This window comes from Parasteatoda tepidariorum, chromosome 6 (assembly GCF_043381705.1).
Source record: "Parasteatoda tepidariorum isolate YZ-2023 chromosome 6, CAS_Ptep_4.0, whole genome shotgun sequence".
Taxonomy (NCBI): domain Eukaryota; kingdom Metazoa; phylum Arthropoda; class Arachnida; order Araneae; family Theridiidae; genus Parasteatoda; species Parasteatoda tepidariorum.
In genome coordinates, this window is record NC_092209.1 from 32252789 (window position 1) to 32279797 (window position 27009).

Below are 27009 nucleotides of genomic sequence, written 5' to 3' on the forward strand. Positions count from 1 at the left end.
TTAATAAATATATATATATATATATATATATATATATATTCAGTTTTGTATACAAATTTTATAAATTTTTAGGTGCTTTATCCAGCATGCCAGCAGTTCATACATTTGCTTTGTATTCAGGAATGGCTTTGCTTATAGATTTTATTCTGCAGATTACTGCTTTCATTGCTATATTATCCATTGATGCTGCCAGAGAAGAGGTTTAAATTACTTTTATTGTAAATTATGCTACCATTTATGATTGTTTGTGTGATTCAAATTACTTTTATTAGAATATATTTCAGATAAAATGTAATTATTTTTAAAATTATTTTATTGATTACTTTTGCACGCCCCACCATATAAACTATCCTAAGTGGAGAATATACTCTTTTTCCATGTTGAATGACCAAGGGAATTCTAAGAAGGGATTCTAGGATTTTATTAAAGGCCATTTGTTAATTTTTGCAAAGGATACTATTTAAAATTAAAAAATATTTTCATTTAGTTAAAAGTTTTGTCGGCTGTTATGTGATTTATATATACATCTAAATTGATAATTAGAAATGTAAGAATTTTGTAAAGACTTTATTTATTCTAAAAAATTTTGGAGTTTATTTAAAAAAAATATAGTCCTTTCTGAATTTGTATTTTTTACTTCCTTGAGACTATACTTATTATGTTTTTTTAAAAATTTTGTAATAATATTTCACTCTCTGTGCAGTAGATTCAGATTTTTACATATTTTAAAATTGTGGTTTTCTTGGGGAAAAAAAGTTTTCCCTGTGTCATTCAACAGAAAAATGGAGTGTAGCAGGAATATATTAGTATAATCAGGGCTCCAACGAGTCAGGGAGAACAGAGAAAACCTAAAATTGACACAGAATTTTATTTCAGCTCTAAAAAGCAAGGAACAATCAGAGAAAGTTGCAATTTTTTACAAAAAAAAAACTGGAAAATTCCTATATTATACCTGGAAAATAAACAATCTTAGAATTGTCAGTAACAGTAGTCAGTTTATTGAGATTAGAGTTAAATAATTCTATTATCTACTGATATTATTTTAGAAAATTCCACTTTTTAGTGAAACTTTTCTGTGTTTCCATTCTCATTCTGTTACATGTTTTTGCTCACAACTTGTAATATATTCGCATTACTAATTTTAAAAAAATCAAAGTTTTCTGATGAAAAATTGCATGGTGTGGATAAAATATGGTATGGATTTTTATCTGATATAATTGGAAAAGTCAGGGAGTTATTTCTGAAATTGAGTGTGAACTCAGGGGATTATGTCCAGGGTCTCTTTCAAAGTTAAAATTCTTTGCCAGAACTTTAATAACTGCATAGTCATTCATTTAATTTAATTTAATTAAATTCTTCAACTTTGTTCACAGAAAAATTTAGGCCTAAATAATTTACTTAACGATTCATTGTGGGCAAGGAAGTTATGGAGATTGAAGCTTTACAATTTTGTGACCATTGATATGTTTGTGGCAATATGGTCAGCACTGTGCAAAAGCTGCCTTTGCCTCTCAAGCAAGCTGGTTCTGAATCTGGGTGGATCTCACGCCATTACTGTGGATTAAACGCCATTCCTTTATAATGACGCCTCACTACCCTTAAACACTGAGCCATCAAAGCCTGTGTTCTTTTTCAATTGGGTACTTGCACTTCAAGATCATGAATATCCACACATGTGGCCGATGACGTCAGCTTATCGTTTATAAGTTTATAAGCAAAACTGCATTTTGAAGTTGGAACTGAGTTTCCCCACATACATTAGAATGTGAATTAATGTTAAATTAATTAAATACAGCGTCATATTGCACGTCAAATTTCTTAAAATATAATTCTTTCTCGTCTACGTCTTATACTTAAATTGGATTTATTATTTGTTTATGTATTTTATTTTAACCGAAATATATTTTTGTTTTGTATACCTGGCAACTCTGATCCATATTTTGTTTGTTTATGTTCTTCATGGCTTGGTGCATGTCTTTGTGTAAGAATATAGAATGCGTCACTTAAGAGAATTGATGCTTGGCAGGCTTAGCTTACTTGAAATAGAGTGGAAAGAACAACACTAACGTTGCTACCATAAACAAATGCCACAGTTCAACAATCAATCAGGATCAAGACGCCTACACTACGTTACATGCAGGTTTCCCATTGTCATCTAGCAACTTTGTATTCAGATAAAATCGAATGGTAGTAGCTTTTAATGCAATGTAAAAGCGGCTGGTGTTCAATATTGTCTGCATTGCCACTATCATGTGCTTGTCGTTAATCTCAAAATTGTTGAACTTTAACCTCAATGACCCCCTTGCCTAACAACTGGCTACAGTGGGAGTGCTTTTTACATATAAGTAGATAGGACCCATCAAAAAACAATTAAATGAGTTTAAAAAGTAGAAAAATATAGCCCCCTACACCGAATTCCCAGCTAACACCCACAGCTACTGCATTGTAAAGTAGCAAAAACTTAAATGCCTACATGTAAAAGCGGCTGGTGTACAATATTGACTGCATTACCACTATCATGTGCTTGTCGTTAGTCTCAAAATTGTGGAACTTTAACCTCCATGACCCCCTTTCCTGACAACTGGCTACAGTGGGAGTGCTTTTTACATATAAATGGATAAGACCCATCAAAAAAACATTTAGATGAGTTTAAAAAGTAGAAAAATATAGCCCCCATGAGTTTTAAAAGTAGTCATACCCCCTACACCAAATTCCCAGATAACACCCACAGCTATTGCATTGTAAAGTAGCAAAAACTCAAATGTCCACATTGTCCATTTCACGTGCATAAATTACATTGCTTATCAAAGTGGTTTAAAAACTTTGAAATTAACAAAAAAATTAAAACATATAATGAAGTTATTATAATAATGTTATCATAGTAAATTTCCAAATCCATTAAATTTCACAAAACTAAAATTTGTGCAATTTTAATATTCACTAATGTGTTAAGTTCAGAGATATTCCGTGTGTATAAAACTGATTTTTCAAGATTTTAAATTATTTTTATTTTTTAGTCTGGTCGTGTTGATATGTGCTGCTGCATTAAAACTGATAGCGTAACTCCTGCTCATCCTAGAAGAGGATTCCTTTATAAATTATTTGAAGAATACTATGCACCATTTTTGATGAAAGATTTTGTCAGATGTATTGTGGTGAGTAGGAACTCTTCTGAAAATTTTTGCATATTATGCCTATACTGTATGAAGAATATTGTTTATGTTACTATTTATTACTTTTCGTTATTTTACTATATTTGTTAGTTATATTTGTGTAATAATTTTTTTTATTTTTTTCAATCATACCATTAGATCTTTTGTGAAAGTTTAATAAATAGAAGATATCAGAAATGAACTAATCAGAAAATGAAAATGCTTATAATTTATCATTCATAAAAATTCTTTTGCTCCCATATGAAGAATTCCACGTGTTCACATAATGAAAAATTTCGTTGCATTTGTAATTTAACCCTCCGCGTTCGCCTCGGTTTTTATACTTTCCGGTCCTGAAATACGGGGCGATTTTTAAGTTACTTTTAGTTTAGTATTTTTCATTTTAAGTAATTTTTTCACCACTAAATATCAAAAATTATAAGTATTATATGAAATGCAACGTTAAAGCATCAATCTACTGGTTACTATATTAAAAAGTAGGCGTTACTATCTTCCTTCAACGAATTTTTCTATATAATTTGTGATATTCCCGAACCCTCTAGTGCCACCTAGTAGCGAAAATAAGCATCAGATGATGGTTGTACACGGGGAAATGGCGGGATCCGTATTGAAATCAGGGGAAAAATTTCTGCGCCCGCGATTTTCACGTGACCCGTAGTGGGGGACGAAACAGATAGGGTGACCCGGGGTAATTCATGATCACTCTGTTTCTGGTTTAAATAATGATCACCTGAGTTTTAATGAAAAAAAATAATTTTTTTTAAATTTGAGACATGGGTAAGAATGCTTATAATTTTACTGAAGTATAACTACATTTATTTAATAATAGTTTTTTGTTTAATCTAACAAAATAAGTATCTTTTAAACTGCGTTCTGTATTTTCCATTTCAAAGATGGGCGTCAAAATGTGCACATTTCTGAAAAGATCCCCCTCCTTCTCTTAATAATAAATATTTTGAGTTACTTTCTTTTTCTCTGATATAAAAATAGTGTAAGTTTTTGTTTAATTGTTTCACATCTACTGTAAACATTATAATTAATTATAAGAAACTATATCAAATGTTGCTACACATGGGGTTGGGGTAATTATTGATCACTGGGGTAATTCCTGATCATTGTCATTTTTTCTTATAAATAGTATAAAAAATAGCTAATTGTCTTTTCTTAAATAACAGTTCATATTTATTAAGTGGAACAACTATAAAAAATATTTTAACTGTAATCACAAAATTTGTTTTTAACTGTATACAAGACAAATGTGTTCTGATTTGCACCATATCTGGTTTGTCTTACCTTGCTTCTATCTTAATTTTATGTGTGTACATTGTTAGAATTTGTAAGTTTATAAATTAGCCTAATATAAGTATGGTGAGAAATTATAAGCCTTAAAAAGATACTTAGCTTCTAGAAAGCATAATTGGTGCATTTCTTTTAATGATTGAAATTGAAAATTTCAGTGTGAGAGCTGCTGTCAGAGCTGTTGACATACCTTACTTAACTTTACACTCTCACTTAATAAAGTTAAAAAATCCAGCAAAAGTTACCTATGTGGGAACTCTTTCTTATTTTCCAGCAGAACATTAGAATGAGTTAGCTGCTTGCGTAAAATGCCGGGCACAATGCAAAGATTTTTGGAAAATTTAAAGTGTTAATCTTTATTCTTGCTTTTAAATAAATCATTTTATTAGCTGCTTAAACATAACTCTTGGTTTATTTGTTTGATCTTGATGTCTTATTTGTTAACTGCCATTGTATAATTATTTTTAAACATCCCTTTTACTATAAAAACTGGTGATCAGTAATTACCCCAGATGTGATCAGGAATTACCCCAGAAATGATCAAGAGAAGGGGTAATTCCTGATCACTAAAAATTTAAAATCTTTTAAATTCTAATGAGATTTTCAAACAGAAGAAGGTAGCATAGGATTCATCTCATATAACCTCAAACTTCCAGTAAATATTAAAATTCTATCTTGAATAGTTTTTTCACAAAATAGATGTTTGCATTTTTTGATCAGGAATTACCCCAGGTCACCCTACCCCGCTCAAATCGCGGGAGCCGTACACGAATGGTTAATAATGGTTGTATTGTTGCTTGTATAAAAGTATAAGATATTAAGTTATGTTAAATAATCAAATCAATTAATAATTTGATATTTTTCTTTCTATTAATTTTTTATGTGTAAATTATTTTGCAAGGTCCGAATTCATGCTAAATTCACTATATAATCACCTGTCACCTGTGTAAATTTGTATTAGTATTGTTTAATAGAATTTTATGATAAAAGTGTTTTGTAGATTTTTTTGTAGGTTTCTTATAACTATTATCAGGTTCAAATTTTAATGGTCTGTCTTTGTTTCAGCTGCTCATATTTTCTGGATGGTTATGTCTATCAATCAGTGTTTTAGAAAAAATTGATGTTGGATTAGATCAGAAACTCTCCATGCCAGAGGTATTCAGTGAGTCAATTCCTCGACATGAAGCTTTTGGAGCCTGCTCCAAACTTTTCTAATGATATAATTCAAAAGCAAACTGAAAAGTTTAATTTGCGGTTCCACGTTTTGTCCCTCTACTCAGTTGTATAGGAATGTGCCATGATATTTTCCCCTTTCTTAATATTTTTTGTATTTAATTGTCAAAATTATTTTTTAAAATTTCCATGACACTTTCTTTTAGAACTATATTCTATATAGTTTCCAATTCCATATAGTTTCCCAATTTAAAAGTTTTTTATCTATTTGAAAATCAAAGCAGAGTGAAAGTATGCAAATGTTGCCATTGGTAGAGAGTTCTGCTGTATGCCACCTGTAGCCCATTTCGATGGCCAATAGATTTTCATCTTAAGAGGAGAGTCTAGATACTTTCCTTATCTTTTCCTTTTTAATAAACAATTTTCTGTTGAATTCATATGTTTTGAAAGCAAACTTTTTATTTTAGTACAAAATGATTTCTACAACTGCAATGACAATATTTTTTTGTCACTTTTTCATCAAAATAAATATTCATATAAAATATGCATTAAAAAATTTAGAATTTTATTTTTTTAAGAGCCACTCTCAATAGGAATGTTCCCTAAATTAGTAAAAATATTGTTTTGTATTTTATTATTCTTAGAGATATATAATTTTTTTTATTGTACTTTAATTTTTTGAAAGAAATATTTAAAATACTAATTAAAGAATTATTATTGAATGAAGAATAATGATCCTTAAATCTCCTACTTCTCAAAAGAAAGTTGAAGAAATTTGGAGTGAGCTTCAAAAGCTTTGCGTCATGGAACAGACCCATTAGTTTTATTATTTTCTTAGACTTGGAGTCAAATTGTTTTATTTGAATACATAATAATATTGTTTACATTTCTAGCAGTACATCTATTTTTAGCTCTTTTTCCAATCTAATGTAATTTATGTCTAATGTAAAACGAAGAGCATATGAAAATATTCGATTGAAATTTAAAAAGACAAATTTAATCCTACTTGTAACTTATGTAGATGAGTATATTGTTTGCATTAAAAATAATAGCAATAGTATTTAAAATTGCATTCATTTATTGTATATCTTAAGCATGTATCAACTACTTAATACTAATGATATGCTTATTTTAGAATTTTCATGCAAGCTATTATTTATTGATGTTAATTTAAAAAAAATAATAATGAATTGTAATGAATTTTCTTAAGAAGGCGATCAAGCTTACTGATACTTTATTTTGTAAATATATTTGTATATTTCAACTTATTAAAGAGAGAAAGTGACTAATAACAGACAGTTTATTTCATGTAAAAAAATACTTTATTAGCTCAATGAAAATTAATATTCAATTAGCAAAATAAAATGAAAAGTAAATGAAGTGTTGAAGGGATGTATAAAAATGTAATCTATGTATTCATGAGACGTTAGATGACTGATAAAAATTTTGAGTTAAGAGTGTTCTTATAATGTTATTGATATCTTAGTTTTTTAAATCTCCCTTAACCTTGCTCACTTTATCACTTGATTATTTTAATCGCTTTAGATTTTAAAAAAATTGACTCTACCTGGCAAATAGGTTTGAGAAGATTTATTAAATTTAGGTTTCTTTCTATAAAAACATAGTTCTTAATTAGCAAAACTCTTGTTATGTCGGTCTTGGCATATGCTTCTGAAGTGATAAAACTGAAGGAAAATTTTATCGCAATATTTGAGAAAAAGATTTTGCGGAGTATACTTGGTGGTGTAAATGGAAACAGTAACTGGAGAAGGAGATATAACTTTAAACTGTACAAGATTTATAAGAAACCTAATATTATTATGTACATAAAAATAAATAGAATTAATTGTATGGCCCACTTGATTCAAATGAGTGATTACAATATAATAAAAAAGACAGGTTTTTGGACCCACATAAGTCGTTATGGAGAAATCTTCAGAGGAAGGCATTGGCCGACATTGGGCTGTTTGGCCAGCTAGGATGATAATGAGATTTTTTATAATGATTTTAGATTACTGCTCTCTAACTCTAGACTTTTTTCAAAATAAAATCTTCAATTTCACTTCGAGTTTTTTTGTAATCTGATGATATCTTACTTTTAATTTTTTTTAATTTGTGGCATGATTAAGTTTTTGATTTTTGATGTTCTGATTAATTCATGGTAAATTAAAATTAATATCATGTAATACTAGAAAAAAGTTACAATTATTGTTTCATATTAAAATATAGCCTAGGATTTTTTTAATTATTAAACTGGTGAGTAAAGTGTCATCACTTCACTATGTATCATCAATTTTTATTTCAGCAAAACTATTTTACTAAATTATAGTCTGAATAATATTTTTTTTATTATTGCATATCTGATTTACATTTTTATTCAGTTTTTCAAATTTGGCTTTTCTGAAAAGATAATTAATATTAAGCAAACATTTAAATTTTTTTAGGACTCCTATGTGCTGAAGTACTTTACATATTTAGAAAAATATTTGTCAGTGGGTCCACCTGTATACTTTGTCGTTAAAGATGGATACAACTATACATCACCAGATGATCAAAACAACCTCTGCAGCGTATCTTATTGTATAAGAGAGTCTCTTGTTGCTCAAGTATCTGACGCATCATTGTTTTCTAACAGGTGAGAAATATAAGCAGTTGATACATGCTTAATTCTTTGTTCTATTTGGAAATTTGTTTCTATTTTTTTTATTATGATGTAATGATAAAGAGAAGGGTATATCCTTTGTCATAGTTTTGTTTATAGCTTATAAGTAAAAAAAAATATTTTCAGAAATATTGAGATATCATAAATTAGTAAATAAGACTAAGTGTTTAAAACCTTACTATTGAAAAGTTGCTATAAAGAATGGGACTCTACCTGTTCTGAAAATTTCTTATTTTCTTCTTTGATCATTTTCAGCTTTTTTTTTTGTTTTGTTACCAAGGTTATTAAAAAATAACCACATTGTGAAACAGCTACTTTCATACACTTTTTACTATATGTTAAAAAGAATCAATTAAAATATTGAAACCATGGATTGATATAGATTGAAGTCAGGTGCTGGCAGTTTTGATTTTTCAATATGACTTATTAGGATATCACTTCATATTCATTTTTGTAAAAGTTTAAATGGATATTTCTATGTTCAGTTTCACTTGCTAATTAATTCATATTTATATTGAAATTTTATTTTTATGTAGTTGTACAAACTCATTTAATTTAAGCTTTGTTTTCCCAAGATAGTTCGAATATTTTTCAATGGCTGAATTCTTGATCCATTAATAAAACAATTGTCTTTAAAAAAAAGTTTAAAAAACCTTGCTGCACATTATATATTTTATTGAAATTTTATAGTATTCACTCTGTGACACAGTATTTAAACAAAAATACTCTTATTTAATAAACATAAAAAATTTTAATTGTTTTAAAATTTAATTCTATTAATCTTTTTTTAATTCACATGTTTTTCATATTTTTCTTTTTTACATTCCTTTGCCTAAGTACTGTTTAAAGTTTGAAAAAAAAGAGGGCTACATTTTTGTGTAGAAATATAACAAAAATAAAGAAATAAACATTAGAATAGTATAAAGCAATAATTATATAGCATCGTTCAATGCTATAAACAAGTACCAATGTCAGTGCCAAGATATAGAATGATAAAAAAAATTTCAGAATTAGAATATCAAAATGAACTTTTGTTTTAACCTTTGTGGAATGGGGAAAACTATATAAGAACAATTGCTTATTTTTGTTTTGGAAAGTAGCAATTTGTTGCTTTTAATTTGCACTCAACTTTGTTCATTCTTATGTTAAAGGTTATTATTTTTTTATATATATAAATGCTCTTTTTATTTTAAGAATTATGACAAGTAAATTAAGAAAAAAAGTGATGTAAGGTATTGTGTTTATAACACTTGTTTAAGTTCTTATGCTAATTAAGTTTCTACAAAACAAAGAATACAAATAAAATTTCTTTTCACATGCTGTAGGAAGTATAATATTACCAATAGTTTTTAAATTCATCTTTATGCAATTTTTCAAACTAATGATTACTATTTACTCATTATCAAATGCATGGTAGCATTTTAAAACTTATGAAATGTTAAGTCATTACTCAATTAAATATAAAGCATATGACAGGGCTCGAAAAACGGCCCGTCCTCCCGTCCTCGGCGATCAAAAATTCCCTGCGGACAACAAATTTCTCGAATCCAGCGTCCGCGCAGACGGCCATTTTCCCGTTAATGTTCGTGATACATTTTAAATTTTTGTTATCTTACAAGAGTCTAGCGCCTCACTTCTAAAATGACCCTCTAATCTCGAAATACAGCAACATACTGCGCATGGTGGAATTGATGTTTTCTCTGTCTGGGAGTACTGCAGCGGTTGAAAGGAGCTTTTCAGCAATGAACTTACAAAAAAACACATTACTTACTGGTCTTAAACAAAAAGCGCTAAAAGCATTTATGAACATCTACCTAAATGGAAAACCTCTTTTAGATTTCTGTGCAGAAACCTCTGTAAATCATTGGCTTGATTGTGGAACTGGCAAACGTCATATTTGATTCATTTAAAAAACGCAGTACCATCGGATAAATTGACATGATAATTAACAGATAACTTAACCTTTGTTATTTAAATTATTTCATCAAAGAAATAAATTATTTCATAATAGAAATACTAGGTTTTACTATAAGTAACCTAGTATTTCTTTTATTACGTAATCCTAGTATTTGTAATCCTAGTAACTACTAATTCATTGTGCAATTTATATAAATGTTTGTAATAAATAAGAGAAAATTATATTTTTATTTATTTAGAAGCGACGGGTTAGTTTCAAAGGAGGACGGGTACATTGTTGGACAAGCCGTCCTCCGGAACGGGTAAAATTTCTGAGTTTTTTCGAGCCCTGGCATATGATATGTATGATATTTTAGAACTTTAGATTCTTTCATGCAAAAGTTTAACAATACAATTAGGAAATTAGAATTTTTAAATTGTCCAAAAATGCTGTTGTGTTTGTGTAGTACGTTAAATAATTTCTATGCTTCCTAGACTTGTTGCAAACCTGCAGTAAATGACTTATATTGATTATTCACTTCATAGTTAGAATGTTTTAAAATTGTGAGTTATTTTTTTAAAAATTTATTTTATAAAGCAATGCCCTTAATTTTTCCTTTTTTTCTGTCAACATTTTGTGTTATAGAACATTTTCATCAAATATTTGAAGAAAAAAAAACAATAAGACAATCAAATGTCAAAAAAAGTATACCAAAAATCTAAAATGGGGAAGATCTTTTTCTTTAGTACTACACCCTTGTGCATGTTGAAGTGTTTCTTTTTTTTTATTTTAAGTAGAGCATCTCGACACTTGACCTTTTCTTGTTTTCATAATTTTTATTATTTTATTTAAATATTTTTCTTAATTGTTTAATTTTTTTGGGATTAATTTTTTAAAAATTTTTAACATTGAGAGCTATGGCCTAACAATCTAATTCTCTATGATTTGATTACTCTCATAGTGTTTGGTTGTTGATATTTACTGCATAGTTCATGATTGTATGAAAATTTTTTTAATTGTGTAATTATATTTGCTTTATTAAGCATAATAAGTCTTGCAGTTCAACACAAAAAAGAGATATCTCCAGGGGTTGAGAGCATCTTGATGTATGAAGAAGTGCGGGTTTCTTAGAGGGCAGAATAGTTCAAGAGATGTTCACCATTCTTGCCAACATACTCCTCGCACAAAAATACATAATTCTCCTTATGCAATTTTATTTAATTGTTGTGAAAAGGAGATCAAGAATTTTTCTTTGTGATCTCATTTTTCCGACAATTAAAGAAAATAATGTTTGTTGTTTATTTTCTTTAAAAATTTTTGAAAAATACTATCTCTAAACTGGAATATTGAAATTGGTCTCTATTTTTTTTTTTTTTTGTATATTTGTGCAATTTTTTATTATTCTCTTTCTTATTGAATTTTTTTTAAGCGAAGTGAAAAAAATAATTATAATTTTTTGTTTTTCTTTTATATTTTATTTTTTGTTTCTAATGCAGAATTATATGTGTTACAGCACATACATAGCTCATCCTCCAATGGATTGGTTGGACAATTACTTTAGTTGGTCTCTTGATGGTACTGGTTGCTGTAGAGTGTTCAAGAATGACAGTACAACATTTTGCCCCTCAACTGAACCTGGTTTGTAATTTAATTTAAATTTTATTCTAAAATCAGAAAACCACAAATTGTGAAAAAGAAAGATGTAAGTTTGTGTTCAGAAATGGGGAAGCATAATAAACATGAAGAGAAATGTACACAATCCAATGAGTACCCTGCATTAAATATTATTTTTAAATTCAACTTAAATTCAAAAGGGTAAAAACCACAAAATTATTCTCAATTACTGGATGTGTATAAGAAATTTGAATATTTAATTGTCAAACACTGTTACTAAAATTAAAGTAAGGAATGGGCAATACTAATGACTAGCGACAGCAGGAAGCTTAGCAGATCCAGGAAATGTGCCTCCATGTGAGAAGATGACAAGTTTTCGAATAGAAAGCTATCTGACATCTTGTAAATGGATGGATGAGTAATGATGAGATATGGAATGAGTTATCTTTGTTTGGCATAAGATATTGTGGATAATAGATCTTTATAATGGCTAAATTCTGTTTTGTTTTTATAAATTTTTAAATTTGATACATTGGTTTTTAAATTGTAGTGGTGTATAATTATTATTTTTATAAAAATGTATTTATATGAAAGATTATGATGTGTGTAGCACTGCAGAATGTGTTTTCCAGTATCGAATAATATAAAAAAAACAATTTTTTTTTAGCTGACGACTGTGATGAATGTGCTATAACAGATACAACATATTTTCGTCCTACTTCTGAGAAATTCATGCCTTACCTTTTGCACTTTTTAAATGAAAATCCTTCTCCAAAATGTCCTTCTGGGTGAGTTGAAATTTATATATAAATTAAATTAATAAATGTATGCTTACATAATGTATATTTAAGCAATGAAGAAGTACATAAAATCTAAACATCAACTGTTAAAGTCAGTATGTTTTTATTTTAGCAAACCTCATTTATATATTTTATTTTATCGCCGTCATTGAATAGCTGATCCAATTTTGAGTTTACGTCTACTAATATTCAAATTCTTAGCCTTATAATTTTTTACACAATCCAGAAGACAACAGAACTTTTGGATAAAGCCTTGGGAGAAATTTGTCTTATTGGAGGACTTTTTGATGGAACTAACTCGCATTTACATTACATACAAAGTAAAACTTAAGTTTTTTACCGAAGAAAAATATTCATTTTCTCTGGCGGACCCGAGCCAAAACCTGTCCTAAACAGTGACCCCACTTCCCTATTTGAAATAGTTATGCCTTGTTACCATAGTCACTGCCACAGGCCCAGACGAATGGATAGGGGAGTTCTTACTTTAGACAAGCTATATTTTGGCTCTTAAATTTTCGTTACAGGATCTTTCCCTTCCATTCTGGCAATATGAGCAGCCCAATTGTTTTTTCTTTATTTTAATATTCTTCAGACTCTTTTAAAACTAAAACCCAGAGGCCAGTAGCTTCTTTATAATTCTTTCTGATAATCTTTTTTAAATTGTGATTTCTCAAGAACTATTCAAGCGATTTCAGTCAAATTTTGTATTTTGTCATGTCAAATTACATTCTGTAAAGTGATGTCACAAATTATGTACCTTACAATTCAAATTGTTTTTTACTATTTTTAAACAAAAAAATAATAAATATAAACTAAACATTATTTTTTTGCATGGAATTGTCTTTGGATAAACAAATATTATAATTGTGTGCAAACATTTTTCAATTCACTTAAAAAGCTCTCGAAATATGCAAGAAATAAAATTAGCATTAAGGGGTCGGTCCAAACTTTAGAACAGTTCTTTTGATCAAATTATGGGGACCATATTTCCCAGATTGTCGCTACACGCTATATTTTGAGACTATGAAATCCAAATTTATCAAAAATAAGGTATGTTCTTCCAGAGAAAGCACGTTTTTGTGCCCAATTCCATAACTTAAAATACGATGTGCACTAATTAACGAATATGAGCTCACCTCCCCCAACAATTAAGATTGAGTCCCAGAATGAAAAGATCCAATCATTAGATCAAAAGTTATTCTGGGTGGTCTGTTTTTTTTCTCACTGTACACTCCTAGCAACAATATCATCAGCATAAACTAAGGAGCTGAATTGATTTGTAAAGGACTCTTTCCAAGAGTTTCAATATTTGCATCTTGAATCCTTTTTCCTAAGCACAATATTTAAGAGAAAGGAAGAAAGAGAGTGAGGCTAGTGAACACAGTTAACGCTTAGGCTTTTCTAAAGGGCTCCTGTGAATTTGATTTTATAAGTGGTGACACTTATTAAATCAAACTTATGTTACAACTCCTATCACTTTGCCTGGAATTTTAAATTCACACATTGCATTCATTAGATGTTTCTTATTCACACTATCAAATGCAGACTTAAAATCTGTAAATATGTGATGAGTGCTCATACTAAACTAAATATGTGATATTAACAAAAATATATTGTTTCTTTCTTTATATAATTCTTCTTTTTGTAAGTTTAGCTTTGTTATAACAAATTTTTTCTATTTCTTTTATGACAGGGGACACGCTGGATTTGCTGGAGCTTTAGAAATCAAGAATGAAACTTTAGGAGGTATAAAACTTTTGATCTAAATTTGGGCAATTTGTATTTTAAAATGTTCTATTAGAATAGCTAGAAAATGATAGTTCATATTGAAAAGCAATTATAAACATTTGGTAATTATAAAAAAAACTATGCATTTTTAGTCAAAATATAGTAAAGGTATAAAACGTTAAAGGTGTTAATAGATCCTTACAAAAAATTTGTGTGGAGTTATTTCTTCTCTTTATGAGGATTGAGGACTAGTTTGTAAAGTAATCACTTTACATGGTCATTTTCATAAAGTATATACCTACACATTTTTCATTTATTATTGTAAGAATGGCCAATGTCAATTTTTGATAAAGATATACCCAGTATCAGAAACATCTTTAATAGCCTGCAAATTTTTAAATTTATCTTTACCTCGCAAGGTAAATTTTTTTATGTATAAATATTGTACTTGGTAGTTTGTAAGTTTCAAAAGGCCAGAATGTCAAATACTACATTACAAGCAAATTTAAATGCCCTACTAAGCTTCATTAGTTTGAATTAATTTAAATTTATTAGGGCGTAAATACTCCGTGTGCTTTTGCCTTCTACTTGCCTCATTACTCCAAAACTGTTTGTGCGTGCATGCTTCCTGACGGTGACTTCAAAGTACACTTCCAAATCTTACAAATTCTAAAAAAAAAATAATAATTCAAATACATAGTATGTTATAAGACATTATAATATATAATACATAGTATGTATGCTGATCTGGTGGCCGAGTGGTTAGCGTGCCTGACTGCAGAGCTTCTGGTCGCTGGTTCAAATCCTGCTCAGGGCATGAATGTTTCTTTCTCTCTGTGTCTTATGTCCTTTCTCTTTTGTGTGTGAATGTGACCCGCCCTATAAACGGGTTTGTGGTTGTGTGACGTGGGCGACGCTGCTCCACCGCCATGGCTTTGCCACAGGTGCCCACTGGGTAACGAGAAGAGGGTAGCAGTTCTGGCACTTTCTAAGGCCAATGGACAATACTTCCAAGTGCCCGCCATTAAAAAAAAATTAGCTAATGGTTTAATTAGTCTCAAGTATTTAAATTTTTATCAATTAAAGTAAATAATTTTTTTTTCTTTTGATAACATATTTTTCTTTTCATATGAAATGTTAAAGAACAATACTTAAAGCATGTTTTTTAATCTTCTTAAAAAATTTCTTAAACATTGAAAAATTCGAACTGCTGATTTAAAAACATCGGTCAAATACAGATTAACTTTACAGTTTTTACTTATTGACCACAAAAAGGAGGCATTTTTAATAACATTTTGACAGAAAAGACATTTTCAGACATTTTTTTAGTACTCTAATTTATTTTTATTACACCATTTATAGTTTTTGACTATTTATTATATCTGTACCTTCGTTCTATGGCCAATTCTGTTTTGTTTTTTTTCTTGAAAGTTAACATGTAACCAGTTATGTAAAGCAATTTCTGAGAAAATTTTTCTGCGTTTTAGGGGGATGAGTTTATATTTATGTAGCCCTTTAAGCATATGTAATAAAAAAAATATTTTATAATACATACCTAGTTTTTGTAATTTTGAAGTTATTTTATCGAAAATTTAATTTGTATGTATATATTTTAGAACATAAACTTTTTTAAAAACTACATTTATTGAATTTAATTTATCCATAGCTTTAATCTCTGAAAATCTTTTAATAATTATTTTTTTTGTACTAAAAAGTGATATACAAATTAGTTAGTTAAAAAATAAAGAAATTGGTAGACAAATAAAATTATTTTGTCTCAAAAACTTTGTGGTAATCAAATTATTCACCTTTTTAAATTAAAATCTGAACTTCTTAATGAAGTTCGTGCTATTACCCTTATGTGTAATGTACATATTAGTAGTAAGTATCCCTGGAAATTTCATTTTGTATCCTGGCATTATTCTTTTATGCATGAAAATTTGCAAGTTGTTATATTAAAATTTTTTTTGTTCTAATTTTTTCTAGCAACACATTATATGACTTATCATACTATTCTCAGAAATTCAGAAGATTATACTGAAGCTCTTAGGTGGGCACGTATAATAGCAGATAATATCACTACAACTCTTCACAAATTCCACGCATCTGATCCTAAAGCAGAAGTTTTTCCTTACAGGTAACTTTAAGGTTTTTCATTAAAAAAAACTTTTTCAATTTAAAAGAATACAATGTGGTTTAGCAATTAGATTTTTAATGATACTATTATTAAGTAAATTACCAAGGCTAAAACTATTGAATTAATTACGTTGGATTTTTAAAGGAATCATTTGCTTATAAACTGATCGCATTTTTCTTCAAAATGAAGTTTCATTTAGCCCAAAAGAATTTTTTCCCCTCCAAGTTAATCTTTCATATTTATCAAGTATCCTATTTGAATGATTATAAATTCTTTGTATTTTTAAGAAAAAAAACTTTTTGAAACTTAAACTTGATTAGGTTAGATAATTATTTTGTTCTTGAAGGAAATACAATTCAACAAAGCTGATAATATAATTCTTTTTCTGAATAAAACGTTTAAAAAAATCATCAACAGTTCTGTCAAAAAAGTTTAGTACTACATTTTAAGCATTTTTGTCTTTCTGTATTAAAATTAAAATGTTTATTTTCTGTTTTATGAAAAGTATGTTGAAAGCGTCTGAGTTTCTTAGTTCTTTCAAATATAAAACATGTACCTAATAATAAGTGTATGGTCAAAGTATGTTCTGAGAGCTAAAAAAATACTTGACCAATAATACTTGACAACGCAATGTTTTAACAACAATGGTAGCTGACAGAAAAATTGTTAATAATGCAATTTTTTATATTATATTGTTCTCAGAAGTACCCTTTGAAATATTTCATGGGTGAAAAATGCAGAAAAAATATGCTGGTTCAGAGATGGCATTTTTGATAAATAACATGCGTCAAAATAGCTACAAAGACCACATATTTTAACTTAAAAATAAACCAAACTAGTGGATTGACATTTCACAAAAATAATGAATGCAATTATTTTCAAACTATAAATGTTTGATTGAGAAATTCATTGAATCCTTTGAAAAGAAAGTTACACAGTTTATGAATGACCATAAATTACGACTACTTAAATGACTTAGGATACAACTTGAGAGTTTCATGTCACCTTTCCTTCATGTAAAAGGGGTTTAAGGTGCTTTATTTTTATTGTGTTTTATTTTTATTAAGGTGTTTTATTTTATTATTATAATATTATTTTATTTTCATTTAAAGTGTTTTATTTTAATTTTATTCTATTATTATTATGTTGTGGCAACATCAATTGAAATAATGGTTTAAATTATTTCTTTGAAATTTTTTCTAATTCAAATGTCCAAATTTTGGTCGATATATTAGCATGAACGGTTCAGTACTGAAATTCAAATGGATATTCAAAAATAACATTAAGTCTTTAAAATAAGCTGGACTAAAACCATTTGTCATTCTAATGGAAGGGTCACTTTAATGAGGGCCGTACTAAAGAGCATAGACTGTATTATTATTTTATTTTCTGTGGTAAAATTTCTTAAAAAAAACCTAACAAGTTTAGGAATTGAATGATTTTATTGCTTGTTTTTTTTATTTTTTATTTCATGTTTCATATAAAATGTTTGTGAAAGTTTTAAGTTTATTTAAATCATATTTTCTATATCCTTTATTTCTTTTTATGCGTAATATGTGTGTTTTTTTTTCCAGCATATTTTATGTATTTTATGAACAATACTTAACTGTTACGAAAGACTGTGTGATTAATATCTTAATTTCAATGGCTGACATATTTGTGGTGACTCTAATCCTGATGGGACTGGATTTCTATTCTGCTGCTATAATGGTATTTACCATTACAATGATTTTGCAAAATTTGATGGGTCTGATGTACTTTTGGAACATATCCATAAATGCAGTTTCCCTGGTGAATATCGTAATGGTAAGTAGAAAAAAGTTTCCAATATAGCTTGTAAATTCTTTCTTAAAGATAATTCGATATTTTATAATATTTCATATGATTACTTGTGAATAATTTTATTTATTTACCTGAAATATTTGGTTTGTAATAAAACAAAAAGGAGCATTCCCACAACAGCCCACTATGGGCCAAGGGGGTCATGGAGATTAAGGCTTTAAAATTTCTTGACCAACTGCATGATGGTCAGCAATGTAGCAATGTGGTCAGCACTGCACACAGACCACCTTTACTTCCCAGACAGGCTAGTACCCATCTATCTGAAGCTGGAATGAAACAAAAGCTTCATGTAAATTAGAGATGAGATTTGCTTAGTTTGAGTGATACACATACTCATTATCTGAAGGAAATTTTAATGTTCAGGCTTGTAATAAAATTTTTATGTATTTTCCCTCTACTTTCAAACCAAATGGATTAATAAAAATATGCTTAATTTAGTTATTTAAACATTAAAATTTTAAAAAAATAAATTATTTAGCATAAGTAATTAGGAAATAAACAACATTTTGTTTAGATAATAAGTAATCTCAAATCAGAAATTTCATATCTCCCTACATTTTGGCCTAATATAACTTTTTTAGAAATTTGTTCTTTTTCCTATTTAATCTTAAGGCTTAAAAAAGCTTCATACCTTCATTGTACCTTCATCAGTAGGACAAATGATTAAACAGAGATGATATAATTCGACAGAGTTATGACATAATTAAGATAAATATACGTTTAAAGAACATCAGTATACAATTGACAGTAAAAGTTTAAACAATTAGTGATTCCCAAATGTTTGAAAACTTGGGTGCTAAGAAAATGGTATAAAAATTAACTAAATTAATTTGGCATAAAAATTAACTAAACAAAATTGAGAATATAAAACATTAAAATTTATTGAAAACCTAAACTGGTTTTGGTGTCACATAGGTATACTTTCTTCAGTAGGACAAATGACTAAACAGAGATGATATAATTCGACAGAGTTGCAACATAATAGAGATAAATATGCATTTAAAGAATAACAGTTATACAATTGAAAGTAAAAGTTTAAACAATGAATGATTTCCAAATATTTTAAAAATTTGATACTGCATTAAGATCCGTAGTAAAATTTTTCATTCTGATGATGCGGAAATTCTCCCAGAAGTCCAGGTTAATGCATGAAATGTATTTTATGTATTGATCTTCATAATCTTAGTGCTGTAGAATTAATTTTAATTTTCAAATATCTGGGTATCATTAAACGCTATTTAACTTTTTGTTTAACTATTTCATTATTTTGTTTATTATTTCATTATTTTGTTTAACTATTTCGTTATTTTGTTTAACTATTTCAGTTTAATGTTGTTCTTTTTAAACCTATATTTTATCTCAGTTATTGTTGTATAATTTGTCAAATTATATTATCTCTATTCTACTATCCCTGCCATTCATTATACTGATGATGGGTGTACCTATGTGATACCAAACATGCTTTGGCTTTAAATAAATTTTACTATTTGAGATTTTAAATATTGTTTTTGGTCAATTTAAAAGATTTGGGCTGCTCTTTTCACTATCTTAACTTGAGACTCTATTCACATTATTTGTTTACAAGTGAGGATTTATATACAAGCTTCCGTCGAACTTCTGAATTTTGTTTAAAATAATGAAACAAAACTATATTTCTATTTGAAATGATAATACAGAAGTTTCTTGGATTTTTCCTTGATAAAAAGGTAGTTGTCATTGCGTATCACTGTTAGATATCATTTCAGTCTATGCAATGATAAAGAACAATGATATGCAACCACAAAAATTGGCATGTGTAAATAATTTAAAAATTGACTACTTTTTTACATAGCATCGTTTAAGATGTGCATATTACCAAATTTAAAAATATATATAGTGGCTGACTGAATTAAAAGTATCGACAAGGGTCCTCAAATGTTGTTATTTATTGTTTTTTTTAAAAAACTTCTTATATTTTGTTTTAGCTGGTTTTATTCATCTAATTCTCTTTATATTTGTACTTTATTCCTTGAATATCTTTATTATTTAGATATCAGATTTGTATTAAATATTTTAAAGGACATTTATATCCTTTTGTTGTTTTTTAGCATAAAAACATGGTCATATTTTTTACCCATTACTTCTTCATCTACATCAGTATTTCCCAAACTTATGACTTTTACGTACCCTTTCTACATTTTTTGTATCGCTGTTTACCACTAATAAAAAAATTAATTTTTTTTTAATATAAAAAAATTGCACAAAAGTTAAAAATCACAACTGGATGTTGACGCCAATAAGCCTTAACTGTTAACTCTGCAAAAAATAGCCAATAAAAAAATAAGTAATTGTAAATTTTCATGACTGGCTTTGTTTTTAAGTAACATTTTTTGAAAGTTTCGTTTGTTGCAAGATATTTCGCATAAGAAAGCGTACCCCTGCTGAACTGTTTCTGCACTCCTGGGGGCACACATACCACACTTTGGGAAACACTGATCCGCATAAAAAAAAACAAATTGCATTTATTCAAATTGCATTTATTCATATTCATATTACAATGTCATAGTTGGTACTATAAATTCTTGAATTTTCTTAACCAGTGGCTTGTGATATCTACATTAGGAGACACTTAAATTACTATTTAATTATAAATTAATTTATTTTTCTCATTAATGCTATATTTTCTTTTCTTGCTATGAAATGTTAGCAATTATTACATATTTTTAACGTTGCTTTTTTATAGGGCATTGGTATTTCTGTAGAATTTTGCTCTCATATAATTCGTTCATTTGCATTCAACTCTGAGGGTAGTGAGATTGACAGAGCTAGGGCAGCTGTAGCACGAATGGGTAGCTCGGTAAGTAAACATAATGACCTTTAATGAGTATTTCAATATTTACAACCCACCCAATCCTATTTAAACATGCATTTCATTACATGAGAATCTATTATGCTTGGCTTCTTTTTTAGTGAATTAATAGTTGTTTCAATAACATAATTGCTTTGTTGGTATGCTTATTTCAAGAATTCATTGAACAGCTCTAGTTATACCTTTTTGTTGTTTTATTCTTTAGTATACAGTGATTCTGCTAGATTTTGTAAACTACACACCCTTAGGACCCAAGATTCCAAAGTTCTGGGTCTTTTTTTTTTACTAAGAGTGGGTCCCTATTTAAAATTATGCAAACCATTCAAAGCATTCTATAATTCAAAAATCTCAAAATTCTATGTGAGATAAAATTCATTTGCGTTTCAAAATTTTATTATTTTTTTCTTTTTAAATTAAGGAGAGAAAATTAATTATCCAAGATTAAAAAAATTAAACTATGTTATTTTGTGCAGATGATAAATTCTCTACCTTTTTATCCATTTATATGTACGAACATTTATAAAGATTCCATCTATTGATAAACAAAATAAGTAAAGGATTATTTGAAATCAATGTACTTCTTGTAACTTATTTTTAAAATTTCATGTTTAAGCATTCCCTTCTTTCAATTAAGACAAGAATTTTTTTATTGTCATGTTCTTTATAAATGATTTATTAATCTCTTTCTTTTTCCTCGTTATGCAATTTAATGCAAATGCTAGGCAAATTAAAGATGTCACAATTTTTTGAATTTTGGATTAATGGTGAAGATGTGTATTTAAGAGTTTTAAAAATTATTATAAATTTTTTGCAATTTTTACAAAGTGAAATTAAATAATATTCATTAACTGAAGCTTTGTTTGCATTATTAGGTGCTTTCTGGAATCACATTGACAAAATTTGGTGGAATAATTGTTTTAGCCTTCTCTAAATCTCAAATATTTCAAGTATTCTATTTCCGTATGTATCTTGGAATAGTTCTAATAGGAGCAGCCCATGGCTTGATATTTTTACCTGTTTTCTTGAGTATATTTGGTAAGTTGAAAAATTGCCATTAAAATTATCTTTATTTTTTTCAAAAAAAAAAAAAATAAATGTTTTGACTGTATATTTCAAATTGTGTTTATTTATAGATGTTTTAAAATTGATATTTGTATTTCTATATCTACATTAATTGTATCAAGAATACCAACTAGTACTAATTTTAATTCAAACTACAGAATTACCAAAGATTTTTCTATTAACTCTCATATGCTGCATTGCAAGTTAGAAAAAAAAATTGAGGAATTTCTAATAAATGTCGAAAGCTTCTTTCATTTAGAGGTGCCCTTTACAGGAGGTAATATATATATATATATATATATATATATATATATATATATATATATATATATATATATATATATATATATATATATATATATATATATATATATATATATATATATATATATATATATATNCCACGGCCGGGGGGGGGGGGGGACGTTAATTGCTTACGTTTTAGATTATTTTGATTTATTAATTTAAATTTAATTGTATTTAAACATGCCTTCAAAATAAAGTACAGTTACACCAAAAAATAAATATGAAGTTATTTAACATTTTGGCTCACTAGAACGTCAAATCAATGAGAACCCCGAGCTTGTTTCTTTGTAATGAGACGGTTCCATCTGGAGGTCATCGGAGACAATGACACCTGAAGTGTGTTGCTTATGTCCAGTTTATTCTATTGCTTTGTTTTGGTTGCTGTTACTGCTAAAATTTTAATGGAACACAGATACTTTTAATTTGAGGTATAAACGTAGGAATTTAAATTCATTTTCAATGAAATCGGCCCTGTACCATTTGATCCACGGACCGAGAGTTGGGGAGCACTGCTTTTGAAGGCATCTTGTTCACCATTGAGCAGTTTTGAGTTTAAAGCAAACTCTCTGCACCATATGGTACCTTTTTTTTTCGTAATTGTCTTGGTCTTCATTTCTGTAAATATTTATTCACATTTTGCTACCTACTTTTCGTAAATTAACCCTTTAGTTGATATACTAACAAAAAAAAACAGTGATTTGCCCATTTATTTAATTAATATGAATATGGACTTCATCAGTTCATTTTGCTAATCTTCTTACTGAACATAATGTAAGAAGGGCATGTATAGGTCATGTAGAAAAATACTAAGTACTCAATTACTTTTTTATAATGTTTATTGCATATGCTTTAACCGAGAGAATACTAAATTAAGTAATCATGTATAAATTGTTTTCAGGACCTCCCATCAAGCATAATTTTTCCAATAAAGAAGGAACCCCTTTCAAGACATCACTTAAGGAAGAGAATTTTAGTACAGAAATAAGTACTGTTCCTTGAACAAAATTCCAATTGGATCTGAATATGTGATACTTATACTCAAACTTTTAAAAAAATCTTATTGGCTGACTTGTTTATGTTAATGATCTTATATATGTATATTTATTAAAGTATTATTTAACCCATTCAACTAGACCAAGTATTTGTAAGAGCTAGTCATGAGTTTCAAGCGATAGACTGTACATAATTTCGTGATTATCCATACTACACAGTGAAGTCAATATTGATTTACAATAAGGAAATACTAAAATGTGGTGTGACAAGAAATTTTTTAATATGTTTTAATTTGTATTTTGTTATTTATGTACATTATCTACCTCAACCTGACTCAATAACCTGTGGCATATTTAAAAATGAAAAAAATTTGAAATTTTAGCACTATGTCTCTAATTGTACTGCAATTTTCCTGAAATGATTTTTTTTTTTTTGGAATAAGAGTTATTTTAAATTTAATTGGTTAAATATTATGTTGCTACGCAACTTAAATATTTTATTTGTCAAAAAGTTTTTTGTGCAAAAGCTCTTGCAACGTTTTTGTATTAAAAATCATTGTTCTGAGCCTTAAATTTATTTATTGAAGTAGATATTTTAGTGTAATTTCATGTCTTTTATACATTCAAGAATAGCAGCTCACATTTTAATCAATATAAGATAAAGATAAAATTTTGTGCTAAAAAAATTCCACACATCCTTTTATATGAATTTAATGTTTTTAAGTTATGAAAATATTAAAAGGAATTTATATTTCTTATAATTTCTGTGCACAAAAAACCATTGTGCGAGGATAAAATCTTAAATTAGCTGAATAAAGAAGATATTTTTTTATGCTTTTAATCTTTCTATAGATGAGTTATATATAGAAAACATAATTGCTTTTTTTAACCATGTGGAGAATGCCAAAAAAAATATTAATAAATATATGCATTAATAGTTATAACTAAAAAAATAAAGTCTCTGTATTGTTGAATAGTAAATATTTTTTATATTATACGTCGTGCATGTTTCCCTTCTTGCCTTACAATGTTGTATATATTTTATAATTTGTCAGTTCTTACTGAAACTTATTGCGTGTTTTTAAAATTGTTAAAAAATCTTTACTTTGATTGAAAAAAAAAGCAATGACCATGAATTTTGTTTCTGACGATTTTCTCTTATCTGAATGTAGGTTTTGAAATCACATCATGTGAATTTTATGGAAACTTGCACTTAATCTAAAAACAATAAATATTTAAGATTTCCTGCTTTCTGCAAGATTTTTTGAAATGAGTATCTCTGGTAAAATTCTCACTTCCTCTGACTATTAGATCTGTTTATAATTTATATATTTATTAAAAAGGTTTAAAAATTAATTATTTCATATCAATATGCCTGTTTTATGAAAAAAAAATCTCATTTTTATCATCAGATTAACTTAAGTTGTATTTAAGTATATTGTAAATAAACATATTTTAAATATGTTTCCATGAAAAATATTTATAAATGTAGTGCAAACATTTTTACGTATGTGTTTGACTTTTCAATTATTGTAATTGAAACCATGCATTAATAAATCATGCTTAGTGAAGATCTTATTATTTTAATATCAACTTTATAATATAATTTATATTTTATTTTATTGTAATTAAGAGTTTTGCCTGCTTAGTTTTTGAAAACAATTGAAATTTATTAGCTGTAATCTCCAAAAATATTATATAGCTGAATGTGATGAATACTCAATAAGTTTTTGTCAGTTTTATTTAAAATGCAGGGTGCACATTAAATAATGTGAGGTCTTTAGAGCTCTATAACTCGTGATGTACTGATCAAATGTCAAAAAAAAAGAGAAAAAAAATTGGACTCATATACTCAGTAGAGTGTGGGATTTTAAATATATATAAAAAGTTCTAAAATTGCCTATAGCTTAAAATTTGGCACTTAATGCAGAATATGTCTAATAAATAAATGCATATTTGTCAAATGAAGCAATAAATAACTTTTTATATTACTAAACAGTATTTATTTATAATTTACAAATGGGATTCAATGTTACCACCATTCTGATATCCTAATATTTGCCTGCTGTATATGACATTTTCTGCAGAAGCTTACTACATATCTCTGTTTATTCCTTTGACATGCAAAGCAATACGAGCACATTGACCCCTTTTTTCAAATTATGATAAATACTGTTTATTATTATAAAAAGTTATTTGCGGTTTCAGTTGACAAATATGCATTAATTTATTGCGCGTATTGTGCTTGAAGCTCCAAATTTTCCAATATAGGCAACTTCTGGAACTTTTTTTTTGGAAATTAAAACCCCATACTCTGCTGAATTTGTGTGTCAAATTTTTATAACGTTTCGATAAGTACATTATGTGTTATTAAACTCTAAACAACCTCATGTTATTTTATGTGCATCTTATTTTATCACGTTATTTTATATGAATTTGAAGTACAATAATAAAATTGTACTTTCCATTTATGAAAAATTGGTTATTGAAATAGCCTCTTTTTGCTCAGTTTTTATTTATTATTTCTTCTTAGTTTATTTCTTAGCTCTTTTTTATAATAATATTTAATAGACTTTGTTATATAATTCTGTAATTAAATGGCAAGCTATTGTTAAACATGCATTGTGTCAAATTTTTTTTAAAAATTACATATATATATTTATGTATGGAAGTTTCTATGATATCTTGTTGCTGAAAATCCACAGTTGTTTTTATACTCTACTGTACTGTAATGCATAGTCAACATTGAATGTTGGGATTTGTAGTAAATTTTGGCTGTAAGCTCCCTAGTTAAATTTTAGCTAAAGTGTAAATAGATTATATTAATATTTTCCAGAAGGTTTTATGGATGTTTTTTACACTGAATAAAATAACTAGTAAATAATTGTCTCCTATCTTTAAATTATTTTGATCATTACAATGTACTTATTTTAATTTGTTTAAAATATGTTTAGCCTCATTAATTTCTGAGGGGAAATACTGAAGTATTAAGCTTTTGTGTAATCAATATAATGGTGCAGTGAAAAAAAAACAGATGTTTCAAACAACTTCTATTTATAAAAAGTTCTCTATACAAAATACTACACTTAATACATTAATTTTTGGTAAAGAATGCTGTCTTTGTATGTCTTTACATTCTTCTGTATGGAGGTATTCTCATCCTTTGCACTGGTCTTGAAATGGTGACTTAAAATTACATTTCACTTAAAATTACATAGTTTAAATAATTGTAAAAAGCTTTTTGCCTCATAATTTCTAAAATAATTATATGCTACATGTGATTTGTAAATGTAATATTTTGCCATAATTATATTTCCATCTTTGAATGAAAGAGTTTTTGTGATTGTACCCTAAACGTTTTTGATTCTTTTAAATAGGTCTAGACCCTCTCTGTTTCTTGGTTCAGAAAGAGGAATAAAATTAATACCATTTTAAAAAATATTTAAGAAAATTATAATATTGTAAACAATGATATA

General features: G+C 27.7%; 1 protein-coding gene across 3 annotated transcripts in view; it reads left to right on the forward strand.

Moving 5' to 3' along the window:
* LOC107437620 (NPC intracellular cholesterol transporter 1) overlaps positions 1 to 26417 on the forward strand; it is a 61275-nt gene extending 34858 nt beyond the window's left edge. For all 3 annotated transcript variants that reach the window (XM_016049703.3, XM_043049372.2, XM_016049692.3), the window contains exons 14-25: positions 73 to 200; positions 3018 to 3155; positions 5538 to 5627; positions 8090 to 8280; positions 11718 to 11842; positions 12486 to 12606; positions 14312 to 14364; positions 16333 to 16483; positions 18058 to 18289; positions 21048 to 21161; positions 22046 to 22208; positions 23440 to 26417. In XM_016049703.3, the coding sequence (XP_015905189.1) occupies positions 73 to 200; positions 3018 to 3155; positions 5538 to 5627; positions 8090 to 8280; positions 11718 to 11842; positions 12486 to 12606; positions 14312 to 14364; positions 16333 to 16483; positions 18058 to 18289; positions 21048 to 21161; positions 22046 to 22208; positions 23440 to 23540 (1607 nt within the window). In that variant the 3' untranslated portion in view covers positions 23541 to 26417. The remainder of the gene's footprint in view (positions 1 to 72; positions 201 to 3017; positions 3156 to 5537; positions 5628 to 8089; positions 8281 to 11717; positions 11843 to 12485; positions 12607 to 14311; positions 14365 to 16332; positions 16484 to 18057; positions 18290 to 21047; positions 21162 to 22045; positions 22209 to 23439) is intronic.
* Positions 26418 to 27009: the final 592 nt, after the last annotated feature.